Raw genomic sequence first — 21956 nt, 5'->3', positions numbered from 1 at the left:
ACAGATAACATTAAAATAAAATATAAGCTTATTAGGTGAGATTTTTCAATGATTTTTTAAAATTGTTTCTTGAACGTATAACAATGTATTTAAAACATGTAAATGACTGAAAGCACTTTATTTTGCATGCCAGGCCAGTAGTTGGCACTTTGACTTTGTTTAAAAACACAACACATTGAGTGTGCACATATAGATTTTAGTCCATTATTGTTGTTTAGTTGTCAAGTACTCATGCATGGCTGAATAAAAAACATGGATGATGCCAATACTTTCTCAAAAAACATACTAGTTTAAATTATACAAGTATAGTATTTAAAAATGTTCACCTTTTCTGACCCCAAAACACTTGTTAATAATAAAAAAGAGGCCAAATTTTCTCTCTTTTTTATAAGCGTATACTCAGAAAACCAATGAAACTCCTTAAAGGGATTGTTCACCCAAAAATACAAATTCTGTCATTATTTATTCATTTTTTTACGTTTTATGTTTTCTGTTGAACACAAAAGAAGATAGAGATGGAAACATGTAACCACTGACTTCCATAGTATCTGTTTTTCCTACTATGGAAGTTAATGGTTCCAGGTTTCCAGCTTTCTTCAAAACTGAAGAAAGAAACTCATAAAGGTTTACAACCAGTACAGTTTCATTTTTGGGTGAACTAACCCTTTAACTATAGCCCCATTTATCATTTATTAATTTTAATAAGTTATGAAGATAAAAACAAACGGTTCACAGGGGTTTCTTCAAATCACTAAACTTAACTATGAGTAATACTATAACTGATTTTTCCAACACCACTAATACAACCAATGCATTTGCATCAGACAGCAAATTGAAATCTCCCTGTAACAAAGTCTAGCAGCTCACTTCGCTGCCGGTGTAGAATTGACTCTTTCTGTCCATACATTAGTGGCATGATGACATGACGTCGGGCCCCCTGCGTCTCTCCTTTGCCGGAGCGCTGCTGAGAGGAAGCTTGTATCCATCTGGAAGCAATAAAGTTTTCTAGAAGAGTGCACAGTTTTATTTAATCTCCCTGTGTCTTACTGTGCCTCAAATGAAGGGCTGTTCCCATCTTGTCATCTGAAATCAGCCTCATGTGCGCCAGAATATGACACTTGGCACGCTGGGGGCCATAGACAAGTCCTTCCCTGCTTTGTTTTCTGCTTTCTGGAAATCTGCCTTGTGAGGTTCAGCAGAAAGGCTATTTTTTCCAGCTTTTATGATAAGTTGCAATTTGTTAAATAGTTTAGCTGATTAAAAAAATGTAAAAACAATTTGGTTGTACATGTGACATAAAATGGAAGCAGAAGTTTCATTTCATTTTCTTAGAGGTATATACATGAATATATACAAGAATATATATAATATTTAATATATATATATATATGTATATATATATATATATATATATATATATATATATATATATATATATATATATATATATATACTAAATATAGGTATATACATTGCTATACATGAATAGCAAATAAAGTAAGAAATAGCAGTATTTTCTTTGGAATAATCAGTTTACACTAAGCACAATTGTATATTGTTAAAAATGACTACCTTTCGTTATGTTGGTGGCTGTTTTTGCCCCATTGATCTCCATTAAAACAGCATTTTTTTTATTGCAAAGCCATGACAGCATATAATTATTCTCGATTGTTCGTGGTTTTGTCTGTTGGGAAGAAGAAACACAGCAATTTATAGTGTACGTGATTAAATACACTTACTTCACTAACTGGCCACTTTATTAGGTACACCTTACTAGTTTCGGTTTGGACCTGAATTGCATTTAGAATTGTCTTAATCATTTGTGGCATAGACTCAGCAACGTACTGGAAATATTCCCTAGAGATTTTGATTCATATTAACATGATAGCATCACACAGTTGCAGATTAGTCGGCTGCACATCCATAATGTGAATCTCCTGTTCCACCACATCCCAAAGGTTCTCAATTGGATTGAAATCTGGTGACTGTGGAGGCCCTTTGAGTACAGTGAACGCATTGTCATGTTCAAGAAACCAGTCTGAGATGATTTGAGCTTTATGACATAATGCGTTATCCTGCTGAAAGTAGCCATCAGAAGATGAGTATGCTGTGGTCATAAAGGGATGGTCAGCAACAATACTCAGGTAGGCTGAGGTGTTGACATGGTGATCAATTGGTATTAATGGGGGCAAAGTATGGCAAAAAAATATCCCCAGACCATTACACCACCACCACCAGCCTGAACTGTTGTCACAAGGCACGATGGATTCATGCTTTCATGTTGTTGATGCCAAATTCTGACCCTACCATCCGAATGTCGCAGCAGAAATTGATTCATCAGACCAGGCTACGTTTTTCCAATCTTCTATTGTCCAATTTTGGTGAGTCTGTGTGAATTGTAGCCTCATTTTCCTGTTCTTAGCTGACAGGAGTGACACCCGGTGTGGCCTTCTGCTACTGTAGCCCATCCTCCACAAGGTTGGATGTGTTGTATGTTCAGAGATGTTCTTCTGCATAACACGGTTGTAACGAGTGGTTATTTGAATTACTGTTGCCTTTCTATTAGCTTAAACCAGTCTGGCTATTCCCCTCTGCGACCTCTGGCATCAACAAGGCATTTGCGCCCACAGAACTGCCTCTCACTGGATTATGTAACTAAGCTTTTTGTTGCACTGCAACTGATGATCAACAGTATAAAATGACAAATTGCACCTCTTTGCAAACAGGAAAAACCAGCAACAATCAAGAATGCATGATTATATTGGTGCCATAACTTTGCAATAAAAACATGATCTTGTAATAGAGGTCAATGGGGCAAAAACAGCCACCAACATAATAAAAGTATAGTCAATTTGGCCAGAGTGTAATGTTGTGTCAATGTTGAGTGTAATTTTCCCAAAATATGTGTCAAAATAAGATTTACTGCAAAAAATCATTCCATTTCCTGAAGCACAGAGAAATTTGTGGCCAAATTAAGACTCAAAATCACCCCAGAGTGGATGAAAACATCCACGTATTATCACGTATTAAAAAATCTCGGTATTAAAGTGAAAACTAATAAAACAGTATATATGCAATAATACCATATTGAAATATACATTAAAGTATTTTTAAAATGGAGTTTGTATGTTATCACAAAAACATTATAAATTAATTCTAAAATTAAATGTTTCTAAATAATAATTTAATAATAATTAAATACTTTCTCATAAATGAAAATTTAATTATTTTTGTAAAACAATGTGTACAAAATGTATGATGAGTGTGTATGTGTATTCCTCACGTTGTGGGGACCCAAATGTCCCCAGAAAATACTGACCTTTTGGGGACATTTTTTGGTCCTTATGAGGAAAACAGCCCATAAATCAAACATGAAAAAGCATTTTAAAGAGGTAGAAATGCAGAATGTTTCCTATGTGGTTTGGGTTTAGGGCTTGGGTAAGGGGCTTGAACAGATAGAGTCTGTACAGTATAAAAACCATTACATCTATAGGGAAGTCCCCATGAAGATAGCTGTACATGCTTGTGTGTGTGTGTGTCAGCACTGGCTATGAGTGGTGTCTACACGCAGAGACTCGTGTAATTGTCAATGAGAGAGATGAGCTCTCAGGAGACGGCGGATCCATAGCGAGTCTTGAGTAGGCCTGTGTGTTATATGACCTGGTGTGTTAGCAGACGTGTCATATTGATTTGGCCCTTCGCAGCCCCTTTAGACCAATGACCCTGAACATATGGCTCTTCTTATTTGTGAACTTGTGCCCTGCAGCAGAGGCACCAGCGGCAAAACTCTGCTCAAACCCCGGGCTTTGAGATTTTCCACGGATTACGCTCAAATCCCGTTTAGATCACACAAAAGAGGTGTGACGGCTTTCATGACAAATCTGCATATTCTGTCTGAGGATGTTAAAGGTGCGTTCTGCCTTTTTGATGACTGCAATATGCAATCTTTCAGGTTATATACTGTAAGAGTGCAAACAAATCACCAATAGCATTTATATATAGACATCACATGTTTTTCAATGAAAAAAAAAAAAAACATCGTTCACACCAAAATTTAGGAATTTATATATAAACTCACCCTCATTTTGTTCAAAGCTGGCATTCTGTTTTCTCCTAGAACATAAAAGTAGAACTTTTGAAGGAGTAAAAAAAGTTTTCTGTAGCATGTCAGTTTGAAATATCAATTTACATTTCCAAACATTATTTTTGTTATTAATTTTAATTCTACAGTGAGATAATTGTCTGCACAAGGAGTCTGACAACAGGCAGTGCTACACGTAGAGATCTGATCGGATCATCATCCAGTCTGTCTGGAATGACATGAAGAAACAAAACAAACTGAGACAAACTAAATCCAGAATAACTTTGACAACATCTCTGAGATGCTTTAAAAAAAAAAACTCCCCGCGGGCAAGTGTACCAAGTGTTTTCAATGCAAAGTGTGGTCATACCAAATGTTGATTTGACTTATTTAATAAAAGTTGATTTATAAATAAAATGTATTCATTATTTCTGCATTATTATCTTCATTTTACAGCATTTTTACAATTTTACAAACTATTAGGCTAACTTAATTCCTTCATGTTTTTCTAACACAAATCAAGCTGTTTTAACTTTGTATACACTGTAAAAAATGCTGGGGTCACAAAATTCTTTCATGTTGTCCCAACACAGTTCGATTAAGTTAACTTCATCGTTTTGTTTTAATAAATTTAGACATATTAACAAAACAAATAGGTTGTAACAAAAACAACTTAAGAATTGTGTTGTTGTAACTCATTTGAAATAATTTGTTTTTACAAGCAGCAAAAGTCATTTTGAGTGTAAAACTAATAATAGTACTGAATCACTATGATGAGGGATTTTAGAATGGCCAAAATAACATTTGAGATGTTTCACAATGTGGAACTCACGTACTTTTTTTATACGCATTTTCAAAATGTATGCATATCTTCGTGTTTCGGTCAAACATTTTTTATGTGCAAATTCAAAATATGCAGAAATATAGGTGGATGGAAACTTATCATACCCTTGGCGCAATAAGATACAAGACATGTAAGCCGCGATTTGTTGCTAATTTCAGACCAAGACAACTGTAATTTTAAAGTTTTGTGTCACGTTATTTTAACAGCAAATCCATTTGCAGCACTTCGTGAAATCAAGGGTGCGCTGGTTGTTGGCGTGTTGTTATTAAAAAAAACTGCAATAGACCATGCCACTGATCAACTAAAGTCTGGTATAAAGTCTAGTGCAGAGCGCGTTAGTTATGCACCTATGCAGGCCCAAACGCTTACACATTGCTTAATACAAATAGGATGAACAGCAATACACCAATATCTTTACAAATGAAAAAAAAAAGGATTAAAATGTCACAAAAATTTATACTTTCCACATAAATATAAAAATCCATGCCTTCATCACCTCAGGTTGCTTTTTTCAGTTTATTTATGACTATTTGCATTTGTATAATGTTATTATTATTAGCAGTATTATTTATTATATGCAAATTTATAAGTGTTTTAATAAAAACAAGAATATATTTGTCCACCTGTTGGGTTTTGGAGATGTCTGCGTCACTAGATGGGACATAAAAATAGGATGTGTGTTTGGATGTAACTTTTTTACTACACTTTGTTATTATTGTTCATTTATTAGTTTGCTGGAAATTAGAACTGAATTTAGAAATGGTTTTGAAACAAATCTTTGCGCTTAACAAAATTAAATATGTAGGCTAATTATGTCTTTCCTTATCCACGAAAGTAAAGGAGTAAAGAGTAAAAGTAAAGTAAAGAGAAAGTAGAGGCCGAGTGGAGGAGGCACATTCTTTATCCTTGTACTGCAGATGGTTTGTTTAACCTGTTTTCTTGCTAGTGAGGCGTTCCGTTTTTCCACTTAGAAATTCCGTCCTGTAAATACTGTAATGATGCAACTGTCTCTTAAAGGGAATGGGAGATAAGACTAATTGGTTGAATGCACAAAAACACCCATAACTCATTAAGAGAATAAGCACAACACTGTTAGGCCATGTGCCAGGGCGCAGAGCGTATTTTTCTATCCCTAAAATAGTGGATTCAAAAGTGGATTCAGACACTTTTATGCTTTTTAAGCCCTTAATGCTTTTGCACCCTGTGCTTTAGACTTTGCGCTTATATCATTAAAATAGAGTCCATAGCTACTCAAGTAACTTGGTAACACTTTAATTTAAGGCTTTTGTAATTACAATGAATTATGCATAATTACTTTTGTAACCCCAACCATATACTATAGTACTGTAAGTAATATTACTCATAGTTCAATGAATGGTTTGTGTAAGCTAAAATGACACCCGAATCCGCGGCTTCATACTAATCATCCACCCGCCTGCACATATACTTTTATCTGATATATGTATCCGCACCCGATCGTCACTTTATTAATTCTAATTCTTTGTTTTAGGCATGATGATAGGTCACCATGGATATTAACAGTGACAGTGAGCTAATCTGCACATCTTGATAGTAAAATAATAGCCTACGTTAATCGTAAACGAATGAATGTTTGTTTAAAAAAACTTTTTTTGGACAACATTTTCTTCACTTTCAAATACAGAAAGTAAAAATTAGACTATTTAGCTTTTACAGATATAGGAACAAGAGAACAAAATGGGTGCCACTTCAGACTAAACAGCAGCTATGTTATGTTTACTTGGCCTTTTTCTTCGTACTGTGCAAAAACAGAATAGCATCTACTGTCCCTAAATTTGGGCGATTGCAAGACGCTGCAGTCGTGTAAATAATCGATCTTGCTTCTCCCAGAATGATAGCAGATTTTCCTCTGATGACTCCTCTAGCTGAAACTTTGAACAATACTCTTGCACTTCATCCATTATTTTGGGCGTCTCATCTTCCCATTCTGCAAAACCCACTCTGCTTTTTCGCTTGTCCACTGCTATGCCCTGCTACATCCACTACATCCAATTAATCATAATGTACTTTTTTATTACCCAACCCGCCCGTCCCACGGATTATCCACAGCAACCGCGGATGCTATCCGAGCATCACTACAACACACAATCAATGATGTAAACCTGTAAACAGTTTGTAGTTTTAATTAAGTAACTTTTTGACACTTCAAGTTCTAAACTAAACTAAAACTGGAACAATCAGTCCTGAGTACACAACCTTTTACTTTTATTCTTTCTTTCTAGCATAATTTTAACTTGTGTCAGCTTTCTAATACTTGCATTAACTTTCTAATTGCATCAGCAAAGCCACGTCAAGAGATTAATTTGGCTGCCAATTTTAATGTAGTTGTTAAAGTTGCATCATTATTCCCCTTAAAAATAGATTAGCAAGTGTGGAGCTGTAAAATACAATAGAGATACAGAAAAAAAGTTGGTGTAAGCAAGAATTTATGGGCTCCCAAAAATAGAGAGAGCACAGTATTAGCAAAAAGTAAAGTTCCGATTGTGTGGCCTGGTTTTTTGAGTGGATCAGCAGGAAATAGCAGTCAGTGCTTCAGCGTCTCAATCTACATCACTTCTGCTAATCCTGTGGAGTCTCTCTATGAAATAGGTTGGTTACTATTATTCAGCAAGGACATGTTGATCAAAACATAAACAAAATACATTATTCAGGGCTCGAAATTGCGACCATTTTGGTCGCATTTGTGCCCGAAAATTAATCTATGCGACCTTATAATATATTTGGGCGCATTAGTGCGACTGCTGATAATGGTTGTAGTGCGACCTGTTTTGATTTTTTGTAAAAACGTGCTGAATCGCTCTTCCCTGCCGCTATATTGGTTCATATTAGCTGTCAATCACTCAAGGTATTCCGCTGTCAGATTACAGGGAAGGAGCTTTTATGACCACGGGAAATGCAAACGGCAGAAGAGTAAAAACTTAAAGCACACAGGTTTGCAAACCCCACCTAAAATTGAGGTGCAGATGAGAGCGATCATGACACGTCACGTGGTGAATAATAATCCACCAGCTGAGATCAATCGAGTACGCGCTTCATGGAGAAGGCGCCCAAATATCCATGCGTTGCATTCACTGCGTGTTCAGCGCAAATGTCAGCTAAAAGTCAAATCTCATACCATCGCCAAAGAAGCTCGCCTTTACGAAGTTTACACTGAAACTGCGTCTCATAACAAACAGCGGTATTCCGCCGGTGTTCATCGCAAGAATCTTGCGCTGCCTGCTCATAAATTGGGTCGGCTGACTCGCCAGCTTTTCCACTAACACAGAAACATGAAGATCATCTCAGACTGAACCTTTAAATTGACACAAACTGAAACCAAAACTTTTAAAGAGTGATAGAAGTGAGACTTTACTTTCTTTCTTTTGTCTATTCTTTTTTGAGGTGTATATTATTATTTTTTTATTTATTTACTGATGACTGCTGTGCAGCTTTCATCATTGAATTGAATGATTTTTTATAATCTTTTGTTTGTTTTGTAACATAAATATTTATTAAATTGACATGCATATAAAAACAGCAGTACAAAATAAATATTTCTTACTGCAATGCTTCATTTTTGTTTGATGCAAACTATACAATTATTTTTCATAAAGTAACAGACTTTTTATAGCAGATAACCTACATTCATGCACATTCAAGACAGTATCATAATGAGAAATGTAATTCATTTTTACTATTATTGTCATTTTCATCATCATTAATATTCTATAATTATTAGACATTCATTTTGGAATTATTGCACACAAATATCAAAGTCTTCGCAGCATTAGTTAGATAGTTGTTTCTGTTTTTTGTCAGTCGAAACACTATTGATGTTGTTTTAAAATACAATAAATCCCTTAAAAAGCAATTTGCAGCAGTGCTCATTCAGTTTTGGTGGGTGCTCCTAAATTTTTTCTGGTGCTCCTAAATTTATTTTGGTGCTCCTAAATATTTGAAGTTGGGAGCACCGGTTCTACCAAGTAAAAAAGTTAATTTCGAGCCCTGTTATTTATAAAAACACTGTCTAAAAATGCTGACTTGTTACAACCCAATTTTGGTCAAATATTGACAAATTCAATTGGTTAATTTTTTTGGGACAAATCCAGCATTTTTAGAGTGTATCTATGATTAAAATATATATTAAGCAGCACAAATATTTGCAAAATTGATGATAAAATCAGCATTTTAGAATAATTTCTGAAAGATCATGTTACACTGACAATAATGGCTGCTGAAACAATCACAGGAATAAAAAACATTTCAAAATGGATTAAAACAAAACAGTAATGTTCTCAATATTACTGTTGTGATTGTATTTTTTTTGTGTAATTTGTAAAAAGATTATTCACAATTAATAATATCCAAAATAAAAGTTTGCATTTACTTAATATGTGTGTGTCCTTTGCATGTATAAATGTACACATGCATTGTGTATATCTGAGTATATATTTGTATATTCATCATTCGTTTTCCTTCAGCTTAGTCTCTTTATTCATCAGGGGTCGCCACAGTGGAACGAACTGCCATTATTTGTATATATTCAATATATATGAAATATTTATCTAATAAAAATAATATATACAAATAAATATATATGCAAATATTTTTTGTACCTTTTTTGTTTGTATTCATTTCTTCATTCATACTTTCCCATTTATTCATTCATTTAGATTTTCCTTCGGCTTAATCCCTTATTTATCAGGGGTTGCCACAGCGGAATGAACTGCCAACTATTCCAGGATATGTTTTACGCAGCGCATGTCCTTCCAGCCACAACCCAGTACTGGGAAACACCTATACGCACTCATTCACACGCATACTCGTACATTACAGCCAATTTAGCATGTTTTTGGACTGTGGGGTAAATATACTATATACACAAATATTATGTAAGTACAAACCTTTTTTTTAATTTTTGATAGTCTAAAAAAAAAAAAAACATTGTTATACAATATTTTGCCTAATTACCCTATTTGGCCTAGTTAACCTAGTTATGCCTTTAAACGTCAATTTAAGCTGTATAGAAGTGTCTTGAAAAATATATAGTAAAATATTATTTACAGTCATCATGGCAAAGATAAAATAAATCAGTTGTTAGAAATAAGTTATTAAAACTATTATGTTTAGAAATGTGCTGAAAAAAATCTTCCCTCCATTAAACAGATATTGGAAAAAAAAAAAAACATTGGAGCTAATAATTCAGGGGGGTTTAATAATTCTGACTTATTTAAATAAGGTTTTATATTTTGAGGTAAATTAGATTTGCTGGGTCTCATCAAATAAAACCTTTTCCTTAATTCAAAATTGCTATGTATTTAACTGTATTGAACTGTATTTCAAACCTCCAAAAAATAGAGGACAAAAAGTCTTTACAAAAACTTCCGATTGTATTGTTTATTTATTAAATATTAAATTTTAACTTTGCTGCCTTACAAACATCCCAGCAGACACACAAAATCATAAGAGATTTTAGGTTGTGTTGGAAAGTGGCCAAAATCCAACGTCAAGCCAACATCTTAAACCAACATCATATTGGCGCCAAATAATAACATTTATTTGTCAGGTATGGCAACCAAAATCTAACATCTGATAAATGTCATATCAGTAATGTCCACACAATGTCAATCTGTAACATCATCAGATGTTGATATTTTGTTTATTTTAGGTTGTGTTGGAAAGTCGTCAAAATCCAAAATCAAGCCAGCATCTTAAACCAATATCATATTGATGTCAAGTACTGACATTTATTTGTCAGGTATGGCAGTCAAAATCCAACATTTAATAGACGTCATATTGGTAACGTCCACACAACGTCAAGCTGTGACATTATTACATGTTGATATTTTGTTGATTTTTGGTTGTGTTGGAAAGTGGCCAAAATCCAACGTCAAGCCAACATTTTTAACCAACATCATATTGATATCAAATACTGATATTTATTTGTCAGGTATGGCAACCAAAATCCAACATCTGATAGATGTCAAAGTGGTAACGTCCACACAACGTCAAGCTGCAACATCATTAGATGTTGATATTTTGTTGATTTTAGGTTGCGTTGGAAAGTAATCAAAATGTAATGTCTGTCCAAAAAAAAAGCAATGTCCCACGACGTTAGTGTACAATGTCAATCTGATGTCATGTTGACATCCTGTGAATGGTGGGATGTGTTGACAGAACTAAACATAAGTTGATTCAACTTAAAGATTACCTATAACAATAATCAATTGAAAGCATTACATGGCGTTTAATCTTTGAAAACTTGAGTTTAAAATCCAAAACTTGTTAAGACATTTATTTGTTATGTATGGCAACCAAAGTCCAACATTTGATAGTAGCCATATTGGTAATGTCCACACAACGTCAATCTGTAACATTATTAGACGTTGATATTTTGTTGATTTTTAGTTGTTATGGAAATTGACCAAAAGCCAAGGTTGAGCCAACATTTTAAACCAACGTCATATAGACGTCAGATACTGACATTTATTTGTCAGGCATGGCAACCAAAATCAAGCATCTGATAGAACTCATATGCGTTGTGTCCACACACCGTCAAGCTGTGAAATTATTAGACGTTGATATATGGTTGATTTTAGGTTGTGTTGGAAAGTGACCAAAATCCAACGTCGAGCCAACATCATAAACCAACGTCATATTGATGTCATATGCTGACATTTATTCGCCAGGTATGGCAACTAAAATCCAACATCTGATAGATGTCATATTAGCAACATCCACACAACGTCAAGCTGTGACATTATTAGACGTTGATATGTTTTTGATTTTAGGTTGTGTTGGAAAGTAGCTAAAAATTCAACGTCGATCCAACATCTTAAACCATATTGATGTCAAATACTGACATTTATTTGTCAGGCATGGCAACCAAAACCCAATATCTGATAGACGTCATAGTGGTAACTTCCACATGTCAAGTTGTGACATTATTAGACGTTGATATTTTGTTGTTTTTAGGTTGCGTTGGAAAGTAACCAAAATGCAATGTCTGTCCGAGGTTAGACATTGACGTTGGCCTGACGCTGGATTCTGAACCCAATATTAATTTCTAATCAAAAAGTAATGTCCCACAACATTGGAGACAATGTCAAGTTGACATCCTGTGCCTGCTGGGATGAGTTGACAGAACTAAACATAAGTTGATTCAACTTAAAGATTACTTATATCAATAGTCAATTGAAAGCATTACATTACGTTTAATCTTCGCAAGCATATCAAACTTGAGTTTAAAATCCAAAACTTGTCAATTGACGATTGGAATTAAAGAGACGAAATATCTTAATGAGGTTGTAATGATTTACAGATCAGCAGTAAACAGCAGCCAGTGCTTCGGCAGGTGTAGCGTCTCAATCCACATCGCTTCTACTTAGCAGGCCGCTCATTTAAACTCAATTTTAATTGAGGCGACTAATTAGGTCCCGTTGCCAAAGTCTCCGAACATCAGAGCCCAGACCAGCGGAGTTCACATGCTGACAAACGGCCTGAAAAGGGCAGCTTTTTGGAGTCTCTCTATTAAAAGGGTGGACATGTGCAAAAACTGCAACACAATTAGCATCAAGCAGATAAGTCCTTCTCTAATCCTGTTTACGGTCGGCATCAGGCAGATGTGCCAAGATTGATTCGGACAGGGCTCCGGCTTACTGTAATGTAGCAGGGGAGAGCAGAAAGCCCCCCCTTTTTTTCCTCGGCCTCGTCCCATTCGCTCCCTCTGAGGAATCTTCCGGTACACAAGCGTTAACACGGGCCACTTTGTCATTTTCCCCTGCTCTCGGAAAGCTCTGCCGGGAGAGATTATCTCCTATTCCCACTAATTCAATTGACTCTGGGTTTTTGTCGAGCGACCACAATGAAACGAAGCTCCGGAGTTAAATAAATGGAGTGGTGGAGGTGTAAGAGAGGTTGGAGCAGAAGCCGGAGCAGGAACAGATGGCGACGGGTGTCCTGCGCAGTAATGTGAGAGGGTAGTTAATGTTCTGAAACGCAGAGGTGCTCCTAATGAAGAAAGGCTTTCACATGAGGAGAGAGAGAGACTCAAGATATACACAACTCGGCCCATTTTGAGGGCCGGCGACAGATTTGAGTATGGTTTAATTGGAGTTTGCCTGTGGGTAATCATTTATAGCAGGGGGTCATGAGAGAAATGGGATGCTCACTGAATAAAGTAATGGTGGGGTATCAGGTGCTGTTAAAAAGTCTGGATTCGCAGCCATTTAAAAAAGTTTGTTTGTTTTGGTTCTCATGGAAGATTTACAAGGATAGTTGACATTATTACAATGTTGCAAATATGCAAATTATTTATTTCTTGTTTGACAAAAAAAAAAAGAAATGAACAACATAATTGTTTATAGTCATTGATGTTTATTGTTGGGCAAAAGCACTTTAAAACAGCGAACAGCGAAATGAACAGCCAACTATTCCGGCATATGTTTTATGCAGTGGATGCCCTTCTAGCTGCAACCCAGCACTGGGAAATACCCATACACTCATTCACACACACTCATACACTATAGCCAATTTTATTTACCCAATTCACCTATAGCGCATGTCTTTGGACTGGGGGAAACCGGAGCACCCAAAGGAAACCCACGCCAACACGGGGAGAACATGCAAACTCCACACAGAAATAAAAACTAGCCTAGCCAGGACTCGAACCAGCGACCTTCTTGCTGTCAGGCGACAGTGCTTACCACTGAGCCACCATGTCACCTGATAAATTTGTTTTTAAATTTATTTCATTATTGTTTTTTTAATAATAACTAGATTACAGCTAAGACATGATGATCAAAACTTAATCATTTAATAATTTACAGCAGGGGGTCAGGAGAGAAACAGGACATTCAGTGAATATAGTAATGCTGAGGTATCAAATGCTGTTAAAAAGTCGGGATTTGCACCCATTCAAAAAAGTATGTTTGTTTTGGTTTTTGTGGAAGATTTACAAGGATGGTTGACTTAGAAATTAAAGCGTTCATTATAACGACGTTCATTATAATGATGTTGGAAATATGCAGTAAGTTCTTGCTTGTTTGATAAAAAAAGAAATGAAGAACATATTTAGGTCAAAACAATCATATTTGGACTTCATTGATGTTTATTGTTGGGCAAAAGCAAAAAAAAACCCACTGTTGGGTTAAAAATTATTAGCATTTATGTATATATTTTTTAAAATAAACCAGAATTTTCAGAGTGTGTTTATACAAAAAAATATTATTTGACATAAGTATTTCCAAATCAGGATACTAGAATAAGTTCTAAGGATAATTTTTTTACTTTCGACTACATTAACGGCTGCTAAAAATTAAGCGTAATATCAAAGGATATGATATATGAAGCACTTTTAAAATTATAATAATATTGGGTCACACTTTATTTTGATGGTCCGTTTGTTGAATTTAAGTTACATTGCATCTACATGCCAACTAATTCTTATTAGATTATAAGTAGACTGTTAGGTTGGTTTTAGGGTTAGTGTAAGTTGACATGCACATGCAAAGTTTCTTATAGTCAGTTAAATGTCTGTTGAAGGAGCAGTATTAACATTAAGCAGCTCAAATGGACCATCAAAATGAAGTGTTACCTATTATTGTACAATATAACAGTTTTAACCATATTTTTATCAAATAAATGCAGGATTAGTGAGCATGAACAATGTTGAATAACAACATAAAAAATAACCCATGATATTAAAGAGTAGTAACAGATCTGTAACAGGCAATCAATCAATCAATCAATCAATCAATCAATCAATCAATCAATCAATCAATGTCACTACAAAGAGACAATAGAAACTAAAATAGGTTTTGTTTTATATTTTGAGTAAATCCGATTTGCTTGGTATCTTAAAATACACTTGAAAAAAGTCTTTCACCGCATTTCAAAATTGGCATATATTAAAATTAAGCTGAAAATAATTTCAAACTATATATGAATCTTAGTCTTTAAATTTAACAAGACATTTTATTACACTTTAACTTGTTAAGTGTTGTTGTTATGTGTCATATAAAGGTGATTTTTTCCCACTTTTTTCTTTTTTTTAAAGGGAGGGGGATGGGGCATAGATATATAATATGAATTTTAAATGTCTCTTGTGTGTTTGTTTAGCTGACCGTGATCTGAAGAAGCAGGAGGAGTATGTGGACCTTAAAGACGTGTTTGCAGTGAAGGTAAAGCGGCGGCGGTCAGCTGGACAGCAGTCTGGTGGGACCCTTCTGGGAATCACACTCTTCCAATGCAAGAAGAAAGGCCTCAAACTGAAAGATCATGCCATCCATCTCAACAACCTGAGCGTGGACCACTGTGAGATCTGGTTCAAAACCCTCAAAGAGCTCCTCAACGGTACGTTCACATCACAGCAGATGCACAGACACTGAAGAATAGGTCACAAAGCAGGCATTTTAGCATTATTTTATCAGCTTGGAGCTTCAGTGAATTTTATGATACACATTTATGACGTGCAAACATTAACCTGGTCAACATTTGGCTCACTTTATATTTTATTGTGTTTGCTGACATTTATTGAATAAAGATTACCCATCCCAGTAATGAATCGGACACAATTGCTCTGTTCCTGAAACTAGTGAGTGTAGCATTTTAAGTGCACTCTTAATGCAAGGTTACCTCAAGATGTTAGGCAACATTATTATGTTATACTGAGTATATATTGTAATATTCTTCTAAGTCACTTTTTATAAGCTACGTGGCAGCATGTAATCCAGGTTAACACTGACTAACCATATTCCATACACAACGCTGTTCTGTACAGATTACCTTTTAACGTCAATTACTGAATAAATACTTACAGGTCATAGACAAGCTATATATCTGTGTAATCTTTATTTCTTACTCTTTCACCCCCCGAGCACAACAGAGACCCTCCTGTTATATATTTCTGCTAAATTCAGTAGGTTTGCTATGTCCACCTAATGCGCTTAAAAATAGACAGTGGGCAAGCTAAAGGGGCGAGTGTCACTTGGGAAAGGAGACATTTAGAGCAACGACAATATGAATTTGCATTTGATTTATGTATCACACTATTACAGTCTTTATGAAATGAATATCATGTCATCAAAAATTGTTAGAAAAGTTATCTTTTGTTGAATGAATGCTTTGAAATGGGGATATTTAACCGTCAATTGTGGCTGATGACTGCATGGCGCAACTGAGAGACAGGCTGCAAACCCTGTTTGGATAATCTTTGTCGATGTCAATGTCAATTTTATTTATATAGCACTATTCAACACAACCAGAGGTTGACCAATGTGCTGCACAGTGCAAATCAAAACAGAGAAAAAACAAATATATATATATATATATATATATATATATATATATATATATATATATATATATATATATATATATATATATATATATAAAACAGACAATTTTCACTGATAAAATTCCAAATCAAAGAGGTAGGTTTTTAACCTAGATTTTAAAACAGACAGGGATGAAACAGATCTCATACAAAGGGTCAGAGCATTCCACAACCTAGGACCAGCTACTACGAAAGCACGGTCACCTCTGCATTTCAGTCTCTGGTTAGATGACCGAAGAGGCCAACCAAGCTGATGCTCAATTAACATGTCCGACCGATAAGAAAGTGCCAGGCCATTTAGAGATTTAAAAACGTATGGCAGTACTTTACCCATATTTTCTCAAAAACTACTGGTCCAAAAGACATCAATCAAAATTTGGATCGTGCAATAGGCATTTACCCACAGAATGATCACACAAACCATGCTTTTTTTGGCTTTCAGTGACGGAGGAGTGGTTGTTTGAGTGCGCTGAATAGTATAATATGCATAGAACATGGTAAGTCAAAAACACTGAATATCCAAAATGACAAAGGAGGTAAAAGAAATACATATAACAACAGCTGGGTTATGTTTAGTGGGTGAAATATAGGCTAAATTATAATTATTTCCAACAAAAGGGACTAACAGAGATGTTTAGTTAAATGTGTATTAAAAAAACACAGGTAGGAATTAATATCAACTCCTGCATAAATAGATGTGTTTTTTATATATATAATTTTGGCTTTTCACTCATGAGAAATTCCATTATTGGCTGACTAATATGACACAATGCATTAACATGCACTAAACACTAATTCCACAGTAGGCTACTACAAACTCATAACAAACATAACATCTCACAATATACACGTAAAATAGACCTTCTGCCTCTTGGCTGTGACACTTAATCAATTTATAAGTAATTTTATCCCAAATTTAGCATTCTGACGAGTTGTAAACGGATAAGATGCTGTTGGTTTGACTTACCTGAGAGCTAATGCCGGTCCCGATTTCAAAATAAGAGTTCGAGATACATTTGAAATATGTGCTGTGTTCATTTCTCACGATCTGATCTGATCTAATCACAGTGATATGGATGTTAGCTCTCCAGTTCATTCTGACTGAGGTAGTTAAAATTACAGTACACTATTGTGGTAGTTTGATTACAGTTCCTATATCTGCCTATAGTATATCATTGTGTATTTTGACTGGAAGTATATCTGCTTATGTAAGACTATAATTACTTAAAATATGATTGAAAAGAATTTTACATTGTTACAAAAATAAATAAATGCTGTTTTCTTGAATGTTTTACTTCTAAAAGCATAATGAGTGAAAAGTAACAAATAATTATAATAATAAATAGGTAAAAATATATATTTATTTTATACACCTGCTAATAACATTGAAAACAGTAAGCGTTTTTGCATATTATATGACTTATTAATGCTGTTTTGAATTCAGATTTGCCATCACAGGTATTAATTATAAATATATTCACACCGACCACTTTATAGTCCCAGGTTGGACTTCTGCCTTCAGAACTGCCTTACGTCTTTGTGGCATAGATTCAACAAAGTACTGGAAATATTCCTCTGAGATTTTGGTCCATATTGACATGATAGCATCACGCAGTTGCTGCAGATTTGTCGGCTGGGATATGCGAATCCCCCATTCTGCTTCATGTTGTTGACGCCAAATTATGACCAGGCAGAAAACTAGACTCATCCGACCCAGCAACGTTTTTTCCAATCTTATATTGTCCAGTTTTAGTGAGCCTGCGTGAATTGAAGCTTTCGTTTCCTGTTCTTAGCTGACAGGAGTGGCAACCGGTGTGGTCTTCTGCTGCTGCAGCCCATCTGCCTCAAGGTTGGACGTGTTGTGTGTTTGGATATGTTCTTATGCATACCTCGGTTGTAACAAGTGTTTTTTTGAGTTACTATTGCCTTTCTATCAGTTCGAACCAGTCTGGCCATTCTTCACTGACCTCTGGCATCGACAAGACATTTGTGCGCATATCTGATGCTCACTGGATATTTTCTCTGTAAAAATCTCTATGTAAATCTTAGAGATGGTTATGCATGAAAAACCCAGTGGATCAGCAGTTTCTGAAATACTCAAACCAGCTCGTCTGGTACCAAGAACCAAGCCATGTTCAAAGTCACTTAAATCACCTTTCTTCCCCACTCTAATGCTTGATTTGAACTGCATCAGATTGTTTTGACCATGTCTACATGCCTAAATGCATTGAGTTGCTGGCATGTGATTGGCTGATTAGAAATTTGCGTTAACAAGCAGTTGGACATGTGTACCTAATAAAGTGGCTGGTGAGTGTATGTAATCAATAGTTTATAGAATAAAACACAAAATACCATGTTATTAAAAATGTTTATCAATGCCAATCTGAACATTTATGGGGTCTCTCAATTTATATATTGACCCCAAACTTAAGAATAAGAACATAGTAATGTTTGTTATCTTGTAAAGTTTAATTTTAAATGATTTTCCATAGGAGCACGTGCTCATGAGATTGAGCCAGCTGGCCCACATTAGCTAATCATGATACTCCAATCAAAGGATCCCAAGTCACTATATATATCCTGATTTCCTTTCTACAACTATATTCATCTGGAAGTAACCCCCCTCCTCCCCTCCCTTCTTTCACCTTTATACAGAATTGTATTCACCTTTATACACGGTGGCCCAATGTCTAGCACTGTTGCCTCAAAGCAAGAATACCAATGCGTCGGGTCCTCGCTGGGCCATATGGTATTTCTGTGTGGAGTTTGCATGTTCTCCCTGCGTCCACGTGGGTTTCCCCCGGGTTGCCCGGTTTCCTCCCACCATCCAAATATGCTCTATATTATAGATAAAATTAGCCTAAATCTTTTTTTTCTAATGTCTTAACCTCAGGAAGTTGACCTTGGCCTCAGCAGCAGGGGATTTTGAGATCGACCTGAGCTCAATTTCCCCTCACCCTGCGAAAGGCGGGAGCCCTGGCCCCAAAAATCCCTTGAGCTCAGGGCTCTCTCCTGGACAGCACGCCAAACAAGCCATGTATAAATCATGAGCTAAGTGTGAACTCTTGAAAGTAATTTGTGAACACCAAACCCTTTGCAATTTAATGGTTAGGTTAGTCTTTTGCATGAGGGATGAGGAGAGCTGTTTTAATAACTCATTGTGCTGCCTTTGAAAAGTGTTCCATTTGATTAAGAATGCTTCCTAATAAGACAGCAAGTTTTCATTTTGCAACAGAGCCCTTGAATCACAATTAAATGTTTTCTCAAGCATGCATCAAACCTACAAGTATGATGTGAAAAGATGCTGTTAGTGTGTCAGCAACACAGAGAAGTCATGAATAAACTCCATGCGCCAGATTATAGGAAAGGCTTGTTGCGGGAGCCGAGGGGCACCATCTCCTTTGTGTGATGACCTTATCATTGTGTGTTGTGCTTGATGGGAGGGGGGGGTCAGATGGGGGTCTTGAAAGAGGTGGTTTTGGCCGCAAGGACCTGCTGGATCAGACTGGAGGAACAGGTTGGTTCTACGGCCTCCCTGGAGTTTGTAATTATCTGTGCTCCTCTCGCTAGTGTTCACTGCCAAGGCAGGCTAGCGGCCTGCCTAGTGCTTCGCTGTGCTGCACGGGAGACAGGTGTCCTTCCAAATGCGTCAGAACGCTTCGTTCTCCAGTCCGCAACAAACCTGGGGGAGCAATGCAAGAGGAGATTCAGTAAAAGACAAGATTTTGACTGTTTCAGTTAGGGTTTAAGAGGTCATGAACTGCCTCTTTTCTATTTTGTAAAGCTCTTTAAGGTCCACTCATAATCTTTTTTCACATCTGGGTTTATAAGGGTGATGGAAATCCTTGAAAATGCTTGAATTTTAGTCAGTTTTCAAGGTTTGAAAAGTGATTCGATTTTGAATGAAGGGCTTGGAATTTCTTCAAATGTAATGGTGTTGCATTCATGATAATTTATCTTACTAAATAGGTATAAATAATTAAGTATTTCAATTTAAATAAATACTATATATAATGAAATAAATACATTTAAGTGAAAATAAAATGAAAAATTGATGTAACATGATTTGGCTGTCTTTTTATATATGCCCTTTGATTAAGCAGTGGGAAAAGACTATATTCATAAAGATTAACACTTCATGAATGAACAATGAATGAAATTAAAATAAATTATAATCAAATAAAGATGAAAGATGACATATTTAAGATGTAAGTAAATAACAGTGATTCAATGATGTGCTTGGGGAAAAATAATTGGAATATACTATACTTTTCTACAGAATAACAAATAAATAAACAAATTGGATCTGATATAGTCATGAAGTATGTGTTATTTCTTTGTAAATAGGTAATTTGAGGACAAACTTGAAAAGTGCTTGAATTTGACTTAGAAAATTTGAAATAATCATGAAACATAAAAATTTAGAAGTAATTGTCTGTAAGCTATATCATGGTTCTGTTTTGACCTCACGACTCAGCTTTCTTTTAGCCTTTTTTAAAGGTGCTGTACGTAAGTTTTCGACTCTTAAAGAAACATAAAGAAACATGCTAAGTGAAGATCTGAAAAACAATTCTAAAGTGAGATATTCAGCTTTGAAAAAGTCTGTTATGTGCCGGAAAGTCTGTCTTTGTTTTGGTCCCTTTAACCTGCCAAATGCAAGTTTAGACAATTATATTTCAGCAGTTATATTTCAGGTCGCCTTGGTGGAAAACAGCTCATTTCATTCATTCAGTCATGAAGGCTTTTAAAATGTGCATCCACGAAATGTGACCTCTGGTGTACAGTAACAGCCTTCGAAATAAGATGCAGATTCAGAGTTGTATAATATAAATATTGTGAATGTAAACATTAAGTGAGCAGGTAACATTGTAACCTTGTGTCCTAACAACACGTTACATGACAAGATAAACAAGGGATTGGGCTTTTTGCAAATGACAGAAATTTAAATACAGCCAATCATAAGCACAGAATAGTGCACTCACTGAACTTCAACGAAGTGGTAAATTTTTTAATCTAGTTAATACATATTAAACCTCTTTAACGTTATTAAATTTACATACTGAATCACTGATATGTGTTGGTTTACACTGAGTCACAGTTCTAAAGTTCAATTCCAAATGCTTTTTTATTTTCAAGATCTGGGGTGAACTATCTTACTGCTTTCAGTAGTATGACAAAAATGTCATGTAAAATTGCATTCAAGCTCACATTATTAGAATTTAACACTGAATAAAGCACATGAGATGTACCTGAGGTAATCATTGTCATAGTTTTCTGTTGTTTAGCTGCAAGATATCATCTGGCAACCTGTGCTTGCTTGTGTTTTGAACCAGGTGTGCAAAACATACAATGTTTAATGTGGCTATTTTCAATTCTGTAAGGTTCCTTTTACAGCATCAATAATATATTTTAATTCAAATATAATCAATTAAATAAACTTAAGCAATAATATAGTTCAATCGTAAAACGAGTTGAAAGACAGTTTAAACGCAAGTGCTGTCAAGAGCAGCAGCTGAGTGTAGAAACTCCAATCAAAAAACTGTGGTAAAAATTTTTTCTATATTTTAAGGACATGGTTAGAACAATGGAATTTATTGCAGTGCCTTCTTGTCAGGGCTGAGACCCACTTTATATTGTATATCAATCAGGCTAGTGAAGATCATTGATTTTTAAAGAAA

General features: G+C 35.4%; 1 protein-coding gene and 1 long non-coding RNA gene across 2 annotated transcripts in view; one reads left to right on the top strand and one right to left on the bottom strand.

Moving 5' to 3' along the window:
- Window positions 1-17323, bottom strand: part of LOC147835397 (uncharacterized) — a 31388-nt gene extending 14065 nt beyond the window's left edge. The window contains exons 1-2 of the long non-coding RNA XR_015499866.1: window positions 17246-17323; window positions 15068-15327 (exon numbers count right to left, since the gene is read on the bottom strand). This is a non-coding gene — a long non-coding RNA (uncharacterized LOC147835397). The remainder of the gene's footprint in view (window positions 1-15067; window positions 15328-17245) is intronic.
- cerkl (CERK like autophagy regulator) overlaps window positions 1-21956 on the top strand; it is a 195866-nt gene that overhangs the window by 24584 nt on the left and 149326 nt on the right. Inside the window, exon 2 of the mRNA NM_001089474.1 lies at window positions 15063-15296. Coding sequence (NP_001082943.1) covers window positions 15063-15296 — 234 coding nt within the window. The remainder of the gene's footprint in view (window positions 1-15062; window positions 15297-21956) is intronic.

This window comes from Danio rerio, chromosome 9 (genome assembly GCF_052040795.2).
Source record: "Danio rerio strain M-AB ecotype USA chromosome 9, GRCz13ab, whole genome shotgun sequence".
NCBI lineage: Eukaryota > Metazoa > Chordata > Actinopteri > Cypriniformes > Danionidae > Danio > Danio rerio.
This window is presented reverse-complemented; position numbering and strand designations above follow the sequence as displayed.